This window comes from Emys orbicularis, chromosome 16 (genome assembly GCF_028017835.1).
Source record: "Emys orbicularis isolate rEmyOrb1 chromosome 16, rEmyOrb1.hap1, whole genome shotgun sequence".
NCBI lineage: Eukaryota > Metazoa > Chordata > Testudines > Emydidae > Emys > Emys orbicularis.
Window position 1 is genome coordinate 26,722,410 of NC_088698.1, and position 15,841 is coordinate 26,738,250.

The window sequence follows — 15,841 nt, forward strand, 5'->3', positions numbered from 1 at the left end:
ACAACAAAATAAGCCATAAATCAATCAGAGGACAAGCACAACCCACCTGATTCCCCTGCCAAGCTCATCTCTGCAGCTCTAGGGCCACCACTTTCACAAGTGGCTACTGACTGGATGCCCAACTTGAGCCACTTTACGCCTGACTTTTTTTTTCAGGGCTCCCAAAACTCCACTTGAAGATGATGGAGAGGCAGGTGTGCAGCAGCTCTGGTCAACATAAAATAACTTGAACCTGACTTTCAAACAAACCAAGGAACCCAAAGTCAACGACACACATATTTATAAACTTCCCTAGGGGGGGAGTGGCAGGGGCTACGGGAAGGGCCAGGCCCCAGCCCAGGTTACCCTGAGGAGAAGGAGGCCGGGGCCAGGCCCCCAGCCCAGGCTACCCCGAGTGGAAGGTAGGGAGGGAATACCAGGGGCGCCAGCCCAGGCTATCCTGACTGGAAGGGGGACAGGGAGGCGCTGACCTAGCCGCGCTGCACAGCCTCTGGGAGCGGGAAGGGAACTACTAGTACCCACATCGCGCCGCGCCGCTCCCCTCCCGCGGGGGGCGGAGCAGCCTGCATCCGGCAGGAAGGGTTAGGAGTCGGGCTACGCCATCGAGGCGTGTGCGCGGCGCCCAGTGAGGCGTTGCGGGGCTGGCGGAGCTGCGGCGAGGGTCGGAGCCGGCGCCGGGGGGTGCTAGGTGCAGCTGCTGGCCTGTCTCTGCAGCCGGAAGGAAATAGCAGCAGGAGGAGGCGCCTCAGAACTTGCAGCCGGGCCAGGCGCCCTCTCTTCGCTCCTCTCCTCCCCTGCTCCGGTGCGAGCCGCCACCGCCGGAGACCATGAGCCTGAACGAGCACTCGATGCAGGCGCTGTCCTGGCGGAAGCTCTACCTGAGCCGGGCCAAGCTGAAAGCCTCCAGCCGCACCTCCGCGTTACTCTCAGGGTTCGCGATGGTGAGCGCTCCCCTCCCTCCTGCTGGGCAGGCACCTCTTCTGGGGGAGGGGGGCAGGCTACAGGTAACCTGGGGGACAGCAGTGTAGCTGGGCCGGCGCAGCGCACCGTACCCTGCAGGGCGGCAGCTGCCTCTCGGCTCTGGTGCCCCCAGCCGGGTTTCTATTCCCCTCTGTTCTGTAAGTACCGCCTGTGCCCGCCCTTTGTGTTACCAGGAGCTAAATCTACTAGGATGTGCCGTTTACTTGTTCCTGGACGACGTGTGGTGTGTCTGCCTCGCCCTCTCTGCAGCCCCAGTCATTATCGCGTTCTCCCCGCATTCCCCAGATAAATCACTGGCTGGGTGTCTGGTCCCCCATTTAAATGGGACGTCTTAGCTCAGGTGCTTCCACCTCAAATGAGTTTGGGAGAATTGAGCCCTGAACTGTCAACGCCAGCCTGTGGCTCGCTCCCTGGCTGAAGTTAAGTTGGAGGGGGAAGAATTGAGTCTTTGTTCATGAAGCAGGAGATGGGTGGGAGGAGGATTCAAACGGTCTAGGAGGATTTGCATAGCAAATGTTGCATGTCACCATTTTTTATTTTGTGATTTATACACTGGCTTCTTCCATAACTTATTTTCTTCCCTCCTTGGCTTACTAACACTGCCCAAAATGTGTAATTATTTTGCTCCTGGGTTTTATTATTCTGCTAGTTGGCTTACTGACTGCTTTGTCTTCCTTGCCATTGATCCAAGAGCAAGCATCTCTGGAGTATATTATTTCCAGGTACAGTAGCTTCTTACAGAATGGGTTCTTTATAATCCATATGTTGCAGTGCATTGAAATAATTCAGGACTTCCATTCCACTTCACTGTAAACTGGGACAACATTGAACATATCTTGTATTTTACAAAAATAAAGCAGTTTTCCATAAACAATTTCTCCACAAAATCTTGCATGCATTTTTTTCAGACCGATTTTTGAAGAAAAATGAGTTATTTACATGCATGCTTTGAACTGGCTTTTTTTTTTTTTTTTTTTTTATAATGCCACCTTGTTCATTTTCACATGCAATGTTAGTATTAATTGCTATATTACAGCTCTTCATTATCAGGTTAAGGCCCTGAAATTATATAAACAACTTCTACTCCTATTGTTGGCAGTGGCAGTTAAGGGCACAGTGCTGAGTACAGGATCAGGCTCTTGGACAATACATCATCACTGTACTTAACTTAGGCTGTGTCTGCACAGCTGCAGCACTTCAGCTAAACTGCTGTAGCGTCGACACTTATTACCACAATGGAAAGGGCTTTTCCATTGCTGTGTAGTAAATCCACCCCCTCAAGAGAGCTGGCTAGGTCCTTAGAATAACTCTGCTGTCAACCTAGGATGTCTGTGCCAGGGTTTAGATCAACTAAGCAGTGTAGCTAGGTTGACGTAGGCCTGGTCTACACCTAAAGCTTAAGGCCCCAACCCTTTGGACTTACACATGTTCTCAACTTCACACATGTGAGTAGTCCCATTGACTATACCACTATTTCAGGACTACTAATGTGCATAAACTTAAGAGCATGTGTAAGTCCTTGGAGGCTTGAAGATCATGTATCTTTAGGTCCAGCTTGTAGGCATCTTCTCTACAATCATGTACAGTAAGTCTCCCATCCTCTAATTTGTTGCATGGATTGCTGTGTCCCATGTAGATTCCTGTTGACTTCAGGGGGGTTCTGAGCTAGTGCAAAAGTCTCACTGCACACAGCAAATTGTAGGATCAGAACCTAATGTTGCCTACCTTTTTTTTTTTTTTTAAAGTACCAGAATCTTTCTATTTTTGATATTTTTACTAGAGCCCATTTCCTCTGTGGTGTTTTAAATTCATTTGGATTCACTGGATAGTATTAGAGTGCTGTCATTCAAGAAGTGGAAAAACTGCTAAATGGCTTTTTAAATCTGTTAAATAGCCCTAATACCTACTGCACGACTCTCAAATAAGAAACACAACTGCATTTGCTTTATCTTATTTCATTATAAAAGAAAACTTCAATGTAAAAATAGTGCTTCTGTATCCAGTATTTTCACCACTGTTTCATGTAATGCCTAAGGTTGTTATAACTGAAAGAGACTAACGCTTTCTCTATGTTCATTTTCAGTGCATTTGATAGAATTTTGTGCATAATCAATTTTGCTGCTTCCTTAGCCAGTTTCACTGATTGTGTGGTTCTTTCACATAGTCACAGGGAGTAGAAGAATATTTAAAACACACACACACACACAGTGAGACTCAAGAGCAGATGTAGTGTCTAGTTTACTTTTTAAATAATAAAAAGTTGACTAGAAGTTAAGTTAACTGTCTCTTTAACTGCCAATTTTGCTGGTCATACGGGTTTCCAGTTGTACTCCTGAATCTTATTTTTTAGGAAAACCATGGCTTTTTAAATAGTAAGAAATGATTAGGGGTATGGAACGGCTTCCATATGAGGAGAGGTTAATAAGACTGGGACTTTTCAGCCTGGAAAAGAGACGACTAAGGGCAGGGATATGATACAGGTCTATAAAAAAAAATGTCTGGTGTGGAGAAAGTAAATAAGGAAGGGTTATTTACTCCTTCTCATAACACAAGAACTAGAGGTCACCAAATGAAATTAATAGGCAGCAGGTTTAAAACAAACAAAAGGAAGTATTTTTTCCCACACAACACACAGTCAACCTATGGAACTCCTTGCCAGAGGATGTTGTGAAGGCCAAGACTATAACCGGGTTCAAAAAAGAACTAGATAAGTTCATGGAGGATAGATCCATCAATGGCTATTAACCAGGATGAACAGGGATGGGGTCCCTAGCCTCTGTTTGCCAAAAGCTGGGAATGGGCGACATGGGATGGATCACTTGATGATTACCTGTTCTGTTCATTCCCTCTGGGGCTCCTGGCATTGGCCACTATCGGAAGACAGGATGCAGGGCTAGATGGACCTTTGGTCTGACCCAGTATGGCTGTTTTTATGTTCTTATGTACGAATCTATATCATCAGTATTTTTTCTCTTCTGAGGTAAATGCATGCTTTTTATATATGTAATAAAAAATCCTGACCCTCAAAAGTTCTGGGGATGAGCTCCTAGGTAATATGGGAGATTTCTAGGGCCTGCTGGACTCCGTTACAAACCATTTTCAACATTGCAAAAGTTGTTTAATTGTGGAGGTTTTCTGTGTATATTTTTAGAAATGTCCTCTCTTATTTTTCTTCAGCATATTGTTTTGAAACAGAATTCTCACTTTCAGTGCCTTTTTTTTTTTTATTGGAATGTGTTCTTGTGGGCTGGAAACATTCAGCTATCCTTAATCAGTGTAGGAACCAGACCTCTAAAACCCTATATTTAGAAATGTGTTGCATTTTCCAACACTGCTGAGAAAAGGGCAGACTATCTGCCTTTGACACTAGTACTATATTAGATTGTAAACCATGAAATTGCTTTCATTTCAAATAATAACATAACTCAAATTTGATATCAAAACAGAACAAAGGGACTAGTGTAAAACAACCTCCTGACGGTCAAATAAATGTACTGTCATACTTCAATGGCTAAAAACAGAATGCAACTCTTTAGGGGCATTGGTAGACAGGCATCCATTTGACTGACAGGCAGCTGTGCTCAGAACAGCAGTTAGTTCTCCATTGAGTACCATGCATCAGGTTGGTAGTTAAGCACAATTACACTGCAGTGTATTCTACTAAACACCCATTCTGATGAGACCAGGTAGTTTATCCGGGCAATTTCCTGCATCCATATTTGATTGTAAAAGTGATAGGTGATAATGAGAAAAAGAGCTTTACTTTCTATTGTCTTCTAGTTTGTATGTGGTTAAAATTAAGGGATTTAATATTGCAGATTAAATGACTTTTTTAGAGCTGAAAGAAAATCTGTGTGAATTAACACCAATACTACTTGCTTTCATCATTAGCTCACTAGCACAGTCCTACTTTTATCCATTACATTCACTGCATAGAAATTAATACAGCAATTAATTATATGCAATATGGACCACTAGAAGTGACTCTTGGGCCTGGTCCACACTACCCCCCCACTTCGGACTAAGGTACGCAAATTCAGCTACGTTAATAACGTAGCTGAATTCGAAGTACCTTAGTCCGAACTTACCGCGGGTCCAGACGCGGCAGGCAGGCTCCCCCGTCAATGCCGCGTACTCCTCTCGCTGAGCTGGAGTACCGGCGTCGACGGCGAGCACTTCCGGGGTCGATCCCAGAGCATCGATTGCCTGCCGTCGGACCCGGAGGTAAGTGTAGACGTACCCAGAGATATAAACAGGTGATAACCTTAAGTCTCATTCATTCTCTGACAATACTTCTTTGACAGTGTATGATGTCCTGGAGTTGCAGACTATTGGTTTTAGTTACCATAGTAACTAGTATCTGTGGTAACTCTAGGGCAAACTCGCTTGTGAATTAGCAGAGTACAGTTACTCAGTAGTGAGAAATGTTGAATCTGAATAGTCATTGCATTTTAACATTTGGGAAGTTGCCCCTCTCAAAATCTAGTAAGTTGCCATTGGGAATCAACCTTTGACTCCATTGCTTTGCTGCTACAGGGTTTGTTTACGTCGTGAGATAATGCGCCTCTACGAGTGTATGATTTCTAAAGCGTACTAAAGTGTTGCACGCCGATAAATCCATGTAGACCCCGCTGGTGCATTTGAACATAGTGCTGTTTGAAACAGTACAACGTTGAAGTGTACTAGGGAACCTTTAGTGCACACCAGCCAGGTCTATGTGGACCAAGTAATGCATAACAATTTAGCATGCTTTAGATATCACATCCCTGCAAAGCACATAACCCCACCATGTAAACAAGCTCATAGAGTAGTCCTCTAATTGGGACACCCTAATCTCCCTATTAAGGGAAAAGGCCACTTTAAAAAGAAAGGGGGGGGGAGAGAGAAATACAAATGCTTCTCATTGCATTTAATCTTCTAATCCAGGGGTCGGCAACCTTCGGTATGCGGCCCATCAGGGTAATCCGCTGGCGAACCGCAAGACATTTTGTTTACGTTGACTGTCCGCAGGCACAGCCCCGCGGCTCCCAGTGGCCGTGGTTCGCTGTTCCTGGGCTAAAGTGTAGGGGCTAAACTCTGCCTTCATTTACATCCATGCAACCCCACTAGCTCCAGTCAGGTTACACAGATATAAGTGCAGAGACAACTTGGCCTTCAGCATTAGACTGTTACACCACTAAAGCACTTTTTAACCATGGAGCTGTGTTTTTTAAAAAGCAGTTAAGTATAATTGCCTCCACTTTTGGAGTGGAGGGAAATGGGCACAGAGAGGCTAAATGACATGCCCAAGGTTACACAGTGAATCAGTAGAGGAGTCAAGAATAGAACTTGGGTCTTCTGACTCTCATTCCCATGCCTTATACGCTGGACCACACTACTTTGCTAAACACACCTTAATTCTTTAGCACTAACTGACTATATGTCCACTAAATTCATACATGTGTGGACAAGTTTCAACTATTAGATTGATGATAGTGAATGGCAAACTGGCACCCAGGGATAAATGTTAATAAAACAGCTAGCCTGATTAATTGGGATGTGTTTAATCAAATGGAGTGTGTACTAATGTAAATGTAGTTCGAGGGTCAATTACGTATATACAAATGAAAACTTGCAAATGCTCAAGTCAGGTTTCAATTTCCATGGATCTGCAGTGATGGTTGCTAAAAGCCTTTTTTATATTAACATCATTCTGTGTCGATGTTACCTGTCCTGACCTGCAATGGGTGTACTCATTTGAGAGAAATGTACACTCGATTCTGATACTTGCAGACTGTAGTTTAGTAACTGCATCACTCAGTAGGCCTAAGGATTTAGTTAGTCTAGCATCCCATGTCACAGTGCCCAGTACCAGTCTGATGATTTGGGGAACCTATTTACAATTTATGAATTCTGGTTGATATGAAGTTATAAAAAATGCTGTGTCATGAATGCCTGTCTGTGTGTATCCACTATTGCATCCAGATACAATGGTGTATCATCAGAACTCAGTTTTCAGAGTAGCAGCCATGTTAGTCTGTATCTGCAAAAAGAACAGGAGTACTTGTGGCACCTTAGAGACTAACAAATTAATTTGAGCATAAACTTTTGTGGGCTAACATCCACTTCATCGGATGCATGCAGTGGAAAATACAGAACTCAGTAACCATCTATTCAGGGTGAAGCATCTTGGGACAATGGGTTTCTCTTCCCTTGTCTGAAGCAGTGGAGAGAGTGGAAATTCTCCAAGCAGGACAAAGATAAAGGCAACAGAGCAGGAGGATATAAAAGGCCTTACTGGGGGAAGGTGCAGTGAGACTCCTAGATAGGAAGGGGATGGATCAGACGAGATCCGAGGAGGCAAGCTGGGGGCACAAAGACTCCATGTTTCAGAACTCAAGCCATGCACTACAAACAGAAGGCGCTCAGCTGGCACCAGGCAATGCTGATCTCAGCCCAAAGAGTGCCCTGCAGTGATGAGGAAACTGAGGCAGGGACATGAATACAGAGCTTATTATTTTTATGGAGCTCTGTATTTCTTGTGTATTAAATAGAGGTGGTTCAGAATCGTGTGCAAAGTCTGTCTGTATGTCAAGCACTTACATCTATCACATACCCCCTTGAAGAGGTAAACCAAAATGCTCTCATCTTGTGGAGTTCTGGGTCAGGGTGTTTTTAGGCTATGGGGGTGAGTCTAATGGGCCAGCACTGGTTCCAGGGACAGGGAGCTGCATGGTCTGAACTCTCAGTTGTGAGTACCAGATTAAAAATCTGCACCCTGAGAATGTGCCCAGAGGCCTAAAATAGAGACAGTGCCTGGGCTCCTTTCAGATGCCAGAGTCTTAAAACACAGGCTTCAGCAGCTGGGTCACCTCACAGTGGTCTGGTGTGTGGCTAAGAGGGGACACTCGACTGGATCTGTGACATACAGATATTTAAGAGGAAGTCTTTGGAGCTTGGAGACTTGCAGTTGGGGCAGCATTATGATTTGCAGAGAGCCAGCAAACAAGCAAAGCCCCAGATTGCTGGAAGTGGTGAGTTAGGTTGTAAGTTGCAGTGTCTGCACAGGGCACTTAAAAGAGCAAGAGTAACCAAGCAGTTAATTACGTTGACTGGTCTAACAGAGAACCTGTTAGGTTCTGGCTTTGTCCGCACTAGAGAAATTTTGCAAAAATTACCCATCATTTCTTACACTGTTTTGCCTCCATTTGTGTTGGCAGTATTAGAAGCCTTAGTGTAGACAGTTTGCTGGCATTTAAAATACAATGTCAATTAGATTTGCTTTGAGTGGTATTAGAAGTAGCATATCTAGCAGCAGGGATGCTAGAAGCAGCATATCTTCTAATACCAGCATTCCAACAGTTGTATCAATGGGATTGTTTAAAGTACAATTCTCAAGTTTAGAAAGGGCTTTAGGGACTGAATTTTAAACTAGTCTGGTGTCTGTTCTGCCACATTCTGCTGTTACTATGATACAACAATGGAAAGGAACATTAACTAATATTTTGTGCATTTGACTTGTTGTGTGAACTAAGTCAAGACAACTGATATCTGTGCATCAATTTCTCACTTGTAAAATGCCATAATAGCTACTTCACAGGGTATTGTGAGAATTATTTTTTCTTTGAGATCCTTGAGTTAAAGGTATATTATAAGTGTAAATAGTATTCTAGTCAGGGCTGCCAAGGGGTTGGTGTTATGAATCAGCTTAGATTGGTATGAGCTTCAATGTGACACTACTTAAAATTGAAGGCCCCTCAGATGGGAAAGGATTACTAAATCTGATTAGACAAAATTAAATATAAGCTTTCATGGGTGAATACCCACTTCGTCAGATGCATGTCGTGGAAATTTCCAGAGGCTCTGGAAATTTCCACTTTACGTGCATCTGATGAAGTGGGTATTCACCCACGAAAGCTTATGCTCCAATACGTCTGTTAGTCTATAAGGTGCCACAGGACTCTGTCGCTTTTTACCGATCCAGACTAACACGGCTACCCCTCTGATACTTAAACATTAAATATATATTTTTACTTTTAGTCACTTAGCAACCTGTGGTGGTTTAACTGGATGTAGGAGAGTTCTGCACACCTACTAGAGCCAAAACTAAGAGCTAGGTATCGCTGTAGGGGGGATGCTTGAGCCAGAGATAAATAGGTAAGAAGGATAATGGTACTGGTATACCTAGGAATTGTAATGTGCCACATGGTTTATGCGTATATCAGCCACTTAGTTCAATTTGTTTTAAAGAACTGTTTAATCTCTCTGCATTGTTTCAAATTTTCTCTTAAAAATCCTGAGAATTTTCACTGTTCACTTTCTTCATCTTTGTCAAATATGTTACCATGTACTGTGTTTCCAATGTAACAGGTCATCCTAGCTCAGCTTTTTATTGTGGATGCTGGAGAGTGTTACTGCTACATAGTAACTGTCAACATTGCATTTTGTTGTTGTTTCAAAACGAAGAAGGCTGTTCATTAAAGACACAGTCAGGTTAAAAGTATGTAAATATTAAAAACATAATCTGATGCTGGTGTTACTATTCTTTAGTATATTTAAACTGAAAGAACTTTAATCTGACTCTTCCTTCACTTACATGGTTTGTTTAAGTCTTACATTTCACTCTGCTTGGACAATAAAAATAGGCTGATCAAATATCACATCTTAAATTGTTTCGATGTCAGGTGATCATGCACTAGTATAATGTGGTGGGTTTTGGGTTGCACTTACTATGGGGGAATTTGTTAAATCCAAACAGTTGTTGAAATAAAAAACAACTTGAATGCCTATTAATAGGTTCTGTAAAGCTACCTTAGCCTAAATTGTGATTTTAAATTATTGTAACAGGAAGATTTATGTGCTTCTTTATACTGAAGGACATTCCCTACTGGACCCTCAGGAATATCCCTTATATAAAATGGCTCTTCTGCTGGCATAGGGTTGGCAGAGCAACCCTGTGTTGCCCTTTTGCATAGCCCTGGCCTAGGGACATAATGGGCTTAGGAACGGGAGGTGGATGGAGTGCTCTGTGTTCCAGCTATTCTGGACCATAGAATGGTCTCTAGATGGCCATGCAAGACCGCCATAATTTAGAGCAGGCCCAGAATTTGGATGCTGCAAAGAGTGGTGTTTAGCCATTGTTGGGGTGGGGATGCAACACACACACACATGCTGTATCTCATGCAAAGGGCAAGAAACAACCTGGCCCTCCCTTGCACAGTTTATCTACGGAACAAAATTGATTAATTTATGCTCCCTTTTCAAGATGTATCTAATCTGATTATAGTTGTGTTTAACTTTGTGGCCAAGACTACCAAACAAAATGGGGTTTAATAATTCCTGTGTATTAGTTCTCTACTGACAGTGCCACTATCAAGTATTAAAGATTTCTGCTATCCTCAAACTTCATGTAGTAATAAACCTCTTGGAGACAGGATTCTAGGCTAGATGAATAAATGATCTATTTCAGTGTATTGTTTCTTGTGTTTTAAACTAATTAGTAATGGATTCAGGGGACTCTGACTGGTTATCCTTTCAATTTCTAATGCTTATGTCCCTTGGTTTCCCTGTACTGTCAGGAGGTTTTGTATGAACTCCTTACAATAACTCTTACTGAATGGTATAGATACTAGTCAGGAAGACTGGCTCAATCTTTTTTTAAAAAATCATAATTTTTTCTATTTAAATGTTTATCTCCATGAGAATGAGCAGCAGTCATGAAGACTGATGGAGGTAGAATCAGTACAGCTGTCCTTGAACATGAAAACTGGCGGGGGTGGGGGGGAAATCCTATATACAATATTTTTGTAAACTTTTTTTGTTTGTTTGCAGCCTTAGATGTGAAATAGCTGGGTGCTGAAAGTTGGAATGGAAATTTGTAAAGATATTAGGTGTTCCAACATTGACTAGAGCAATTCTTAAGTCTCTCTTCCAGAGGTTTTAGGATTCAATTGTATCTGAGTTCCTAAGTTCCTAAATCCCTTTTGAAAATGATAGTCTCCTCAATCAGTTAGGCATTGTAGTGCTGAATGCAGCAACACTTAAATATCCTTTAAACATGTGCACCTTAATCTACTTCTTGCTTGAACTTGTATATATAGGCAGAAAGAGATCACAAAGAACGGTGGAAGAAGACCAGGAAGGGAGGGGGTATGAGAGCAGTCTTATTTGTTGTGTTGCCCTTGCCTTGACAATTCTACATTCAGATTTATTAATGTGGCGATTAGTGCTTCAAGTAATACCCCACATAGAGGCTGACATTAGATCTGTAGGAAGGACTTTCCATATTACAAGAAATTAGTAATGTTACTAGCTTCATGGGGTAGGAGAGATGTGAGAACTTGATCTTAATACGCTAATCCAGTGTTTCCCAAACTATTGAAAGCTGCAGAGTTTAAATATAGGAAATCTAGTAATGAGTCATTTAGTTTAATAGCTCCATTGGCTCCTTTCCCCTTCTGCCCCATCACTCTTGGTTGAATCATAGATGGGAAGGCTAGTGACAGCAATGGTTATGTGATATCTAGTCTGGGCCAGTGGAATTGTGTAGCACTTGGAAATCAGATTCTGCACCCTTGACATCACTTCACCATAACTGCGTCTCACCTTATGGGATCCACTGCAACTTGACTGTAAACTTGAGGAGTGCAAGTCCAACTCTTTCTGGAGAAGTGGCTGTGTGTAGGTGATAGCAACCATAGGGGAAGCTGGGTGGGTGAAGAACACGGCAAGGCTCTTGATTTTTGCAGCCAGCTGAAATCTGATGTGGTCTTGGGTGGTGGTGGTGCAGCTGCAAAGCTGTCTCTGTGCTCCATGCAGACAGCACCTGTCATGTTAAACTCAAGGAGACAGTCTCTTAATTACACTTTAATACTAGTATTTGATGTTAACCATAGGAGAGAGAACACAAGTGGCCATGTGTTACTATGTCATACCACAGCATAAACTCCTGGCTACCAAAAATAGGAGTCCCTCTTTTTGGGGGTGCGGAGAAGGGGTCCTCTATAAATAATGCAGATACACTTGAGTTAGCAGGGGGGTTTCTTTCTTTTCCGCTTTCTATAGAAAGTGGGGAGCAGTGATTGTGAACAGGATCCAAATCTATGACTCAGTCAAAACCCTCTGGAAATAATATTTACTGCTCTCTTGTTAATATAAAAGACAGCAAAAATCAGGTTCCCTTCCCTCAGACCCCTTGTTGAAGCCTTTCTGCTACACCGGGATGCTCTTAACAACTGAACCCCACAGGCAGGGGAGTACTGTCAGTAGAGTTCACTGACTTGAACCTTTGCCTCCTGTACCTAGAACTGATTTATTTATTTTTCTCAAGGAGAGTTTACTTTTTTAAATCTAAGGGGGGGGGGGTGTCTCTGATTAGCAATAGGACCCCCTCACTCCCAGTGAATGGCTTTTATATGGTGTGTGCACAAGGCTTCAGTTTGTCCATTAGTATGCTTCTTTCTCACTCTGTCCAATCTATGCTCCATTTTATTCTTTCTCACAGGATTTTTTCTCTTTATTCAAGCCTTTCCTCAAACATACATCCAAAAACATTAGTCAGACTTCAGACCCCCACGATATTTGGGTTCAAAATTAGTGAAAACAAGTCCATCTCTAATAGTAAAAATATTAGTTTACAGTCCTTTGGCTTGTAAAACATGAGAACAGTGCTGAAACTTGAAGCACAACACTAATTCATATGCTGCTACTCTTGTGAAACTGACAAAATGGCATGCCAGGAAAGTTACTTCTCCCAAACTGCTATAGACACATCACATAAGCAAGCTTCCTTTGCAGTTGTCCAAGTGACTGATCACTGCTCCTTATAAACTGGAGGGGTTTTTTGTTTTTTGATTTGATTTGATTTTTGTTGTTGTTGCTGGTTCATTAGCGCATCACTGTTTCCCCCTTGCCAATTGGTGGTGTGATGATATTGTCAGATGCACAAATAATGTAATTTCTGTCCAATAGCACTTAACAGTATGCAGTATTTGTAGCAGAAGCTGCTAGTTAGGCCACTCTGTGCCAAACTGTGTGGTAATGTATAATGCTGCATGGTCCACAAGGAAATTACTTGGAATCATTCAAAGCTGTTAAACTGTAACTAGGGTGAGAATACAACTTCTTCTAGAGGGGAAAGTTGTTTAGTGTGTACAGTTTTGCTAGCAGTCAAGATTAGCCAAGACAGAAACATGGTTTTGCCTCCCTTCCTGTGTGAAATCATTAAGTATTCAACTGAGGATTTTCAAAAGAGCTGAAGGAAAAGTTCCCAAATCTCACTGAATTTTAATAAGATTTGGGTGCCTAACACTTTAGACTCTTGAAAAATCCCAACCCCAAACTCCAACCATGTGGAACTCATTTAATTCTGTCCATGGGCTGTATTTCCATTGACTTCATTGGGCTTTGGTCAAGCCCTAAATGCACATTAGGAAAAGCATCTGCAAAAATTCATTTTGAAATGGGCTTGAAGTATCTATTTTACTTTTCAGAGTGGGTAAAAGGGAAAGGGGGGGAGGGAAGTGTTCTCTTGCTTCCTGCTTGTCAGCATGTGACCCTTCTATCTAGCTTTACCACATTGCTTAAAAATGTAACTTCACCAAGTACGCTTCCTTTTTGCTTAACAATACCTCTAGCCAAATCAACATGCATCAACATTATGTTCGCTTCCTTTCTTCTCAATCTCATGAGGTCCTTTCTGTTTCTGAAGCCATGGAGAGTCTCTCTAGTCTTACTCCATTCTGTTTCCCATGTTGCCCATTCCCTTCCCAAATTACCCTCTCTAAGTTCCATCAGCCCTTCTGTTTAGAGGAAAGATTGGACAAAACCCCCTTTTCCACTTTTTGGAGTCCATCTACTGGTGATCCTTACTCAGGAACAGTTTGCTGTTGACTGAGCTAAGGCTCTCAGCTCCAGGGCAGAGCACACAGTTCCCTTTTTGGAGCACTCCTAGCCCATCAAGTATTGGGTGGGTATCAGGGGAGCTCCCTGTGTGTGTGTGTGGCATTTCTTGCTTTTAACTAGACTTTGCATGCTCGGGGGGCGGAGGGGGGGGCTGTTACCCTTCAAGCATCAATGCTGAATTTGGTTTTTCAGGTCTTCATCTCATGAACAAAATTGGGTCCTTTCAGCTTTAGTAATCTTCCACGTTGGCAAATGGTATCTGCCCACAGCCCCTTTCAAAGGGAACAGAGTTCTCCCCGACAGCCCTCCTGTTACTCATCTTGGCTCTAAGTTAATTTTTTCCTATTCCAGTACCTGATATAGTCTCTATCTACCCAGCTGGTTCCAGGCCTGAGGGAAAAGTCAGGAACTGGTAACAGGAATCACAGCACTGTGTGGTTGGTTCATTCATTGGTCTCTACTAAGAGAGCCAAAAATTGGGCTAATTAGTGCTACAGATAGTGGTGGCTTTAGCAAGGCGACTACCTTGCTATCAATTAAATTCATTTAGTCCAAAAGGCTGACACTTGGGACATTTTTTAAAACTGTATTGACACTAGCAGTAATTCCTCTATAAAAGAGGACAGTCCCAAGTTTGCTCACAGTAATCACATGGCACACTTACTATGAGCTAGAGGAAGCTACACCCTTCCTGCTCCTGCACTGTATTCTGACTGACCTCTTGTGATAACTGCCTGTCTCCGCAACAAAATTTACCATATTAAGCAACCATGCTATAAAAACAACCCAACCAATTTAAAAACTGAAACTTTGCTTGGATGGATGGAACAAAGGTTTAACCTGTAATCTGATTTAAACAGGGCATATCCTGGTTCTTTGACATGGTTAGTAGCATCCAGTTTGGTGCCAGCCACTTTGGCAAAAACCAGACAGTTTTATAACATGATCATTCAACACAGTAACAGCTTTGTGAACTGTCTATAAATCTAATGCCCCTCTTTTCTGCAGCTTTTTTATTGCCACCTGATGCACCATTTGTGCTGAGCCAGGGACAAAGTTAAAGGACTGTTTGAATGTTGTTTCAGCTAAACCAGTTTCTTACAGGGTTTTGTTTTGCTGGTGAATATGGGAAATGCCAAACTGGAAACAGTGTCTGAGCACTGCATCTTAAACATGGTTCCCCAACTCCCTTTGCGGCCCAGGATAAACTTAACCTAAATCAAAAAGAGGAAATGCATTTGTTTTGCATCCCTCCTATTTGATATTAAGGCAGCTCTGTGTGGTGTGCTCATGTGAGCACCCTAAATAGTTCTAGAGGGAGAGATCAGCTGCCCAAGAACAGAGGGCATATTGGAATTCCAAATATTCCTGCCTCCTTCTGAAATTAAATGTTTTTAATCAGCATCTCATGGAAACTGACTAGCTGATGCATGAGACTTCCTTTTGGCTAGAAGGGCAAATTAAATACTTGATTCTTAAACTGAGATTATTTTTTTAAAAGGCTTGGAGTCTTTATCTCCTTATCCATTTGATGAAGCTTACTTGGAGTCTGTTTTGGTCATGTTAATCTTCCTTTTAAGGATTAGCATAGAATATCTGAGCTGTCTTTAAATCATGGAATGTTCTTGAGGCTAAAATAGAGTTGACAGCTAAGCTGTCAAATTTCAAGACAAGCACCAGTAAAGGAATGGAGAGAGGATATATTAATGTGCATGAAAATGAAACTCTTCACTGCTTAGTGAATATAAATGCTGTAGGTAGATTACATCTACTTTGCTGCTGAACTTGCCTAGTATCCCCGAGCATTCCATTACACTCATTGGGACAGAAAAAGAGAGCACCAGCAGGGAAGAAGAGGCGCGCGTGTGTGTGTGTGTGTGTGTGTGAGAGAGAGAGAGACTGACTGACTGACTGACCTGGTCCAGTGAAAGCTTTTTGCCTATTCCCTAGATCTGAGCTCCACAAATAACCAGTTATA

The 15,841-nt window shown here is 42.5% G+C and overlaps 1 protein-coding gene across 3 annotated transcripts in view; it reads left to right on the forward strand.

Moving 5' to 3' along the window:
- The first annotated feature begins 668 nt into the window (after positions 1–668).
- LOC135890216 (calcium release-activated calcium channel protein 1) overlaps positions 669–15,841 on the forward strand; it is a 32,598-nt gene continuing 17,425 nt past the window's right edge. For 2 of the 3 annotated variants that reach the window (XM_065417549.1, XM_065417547.1), the window contains exon 1: positions 669–941. In XM_065417549.1, the coding sequence (XP_065273621.1) occupies positions 828–941 (114 nt within the window). In that variant the 5' untranslated portion in view covers positions 669–827. Of the gene's footprint in view, positions 942–9,442; positions 9,461–15,841 lie in introns of those variants that run through there. The other variant, XM_065417550.1, reaches the window with a different exon arrangement.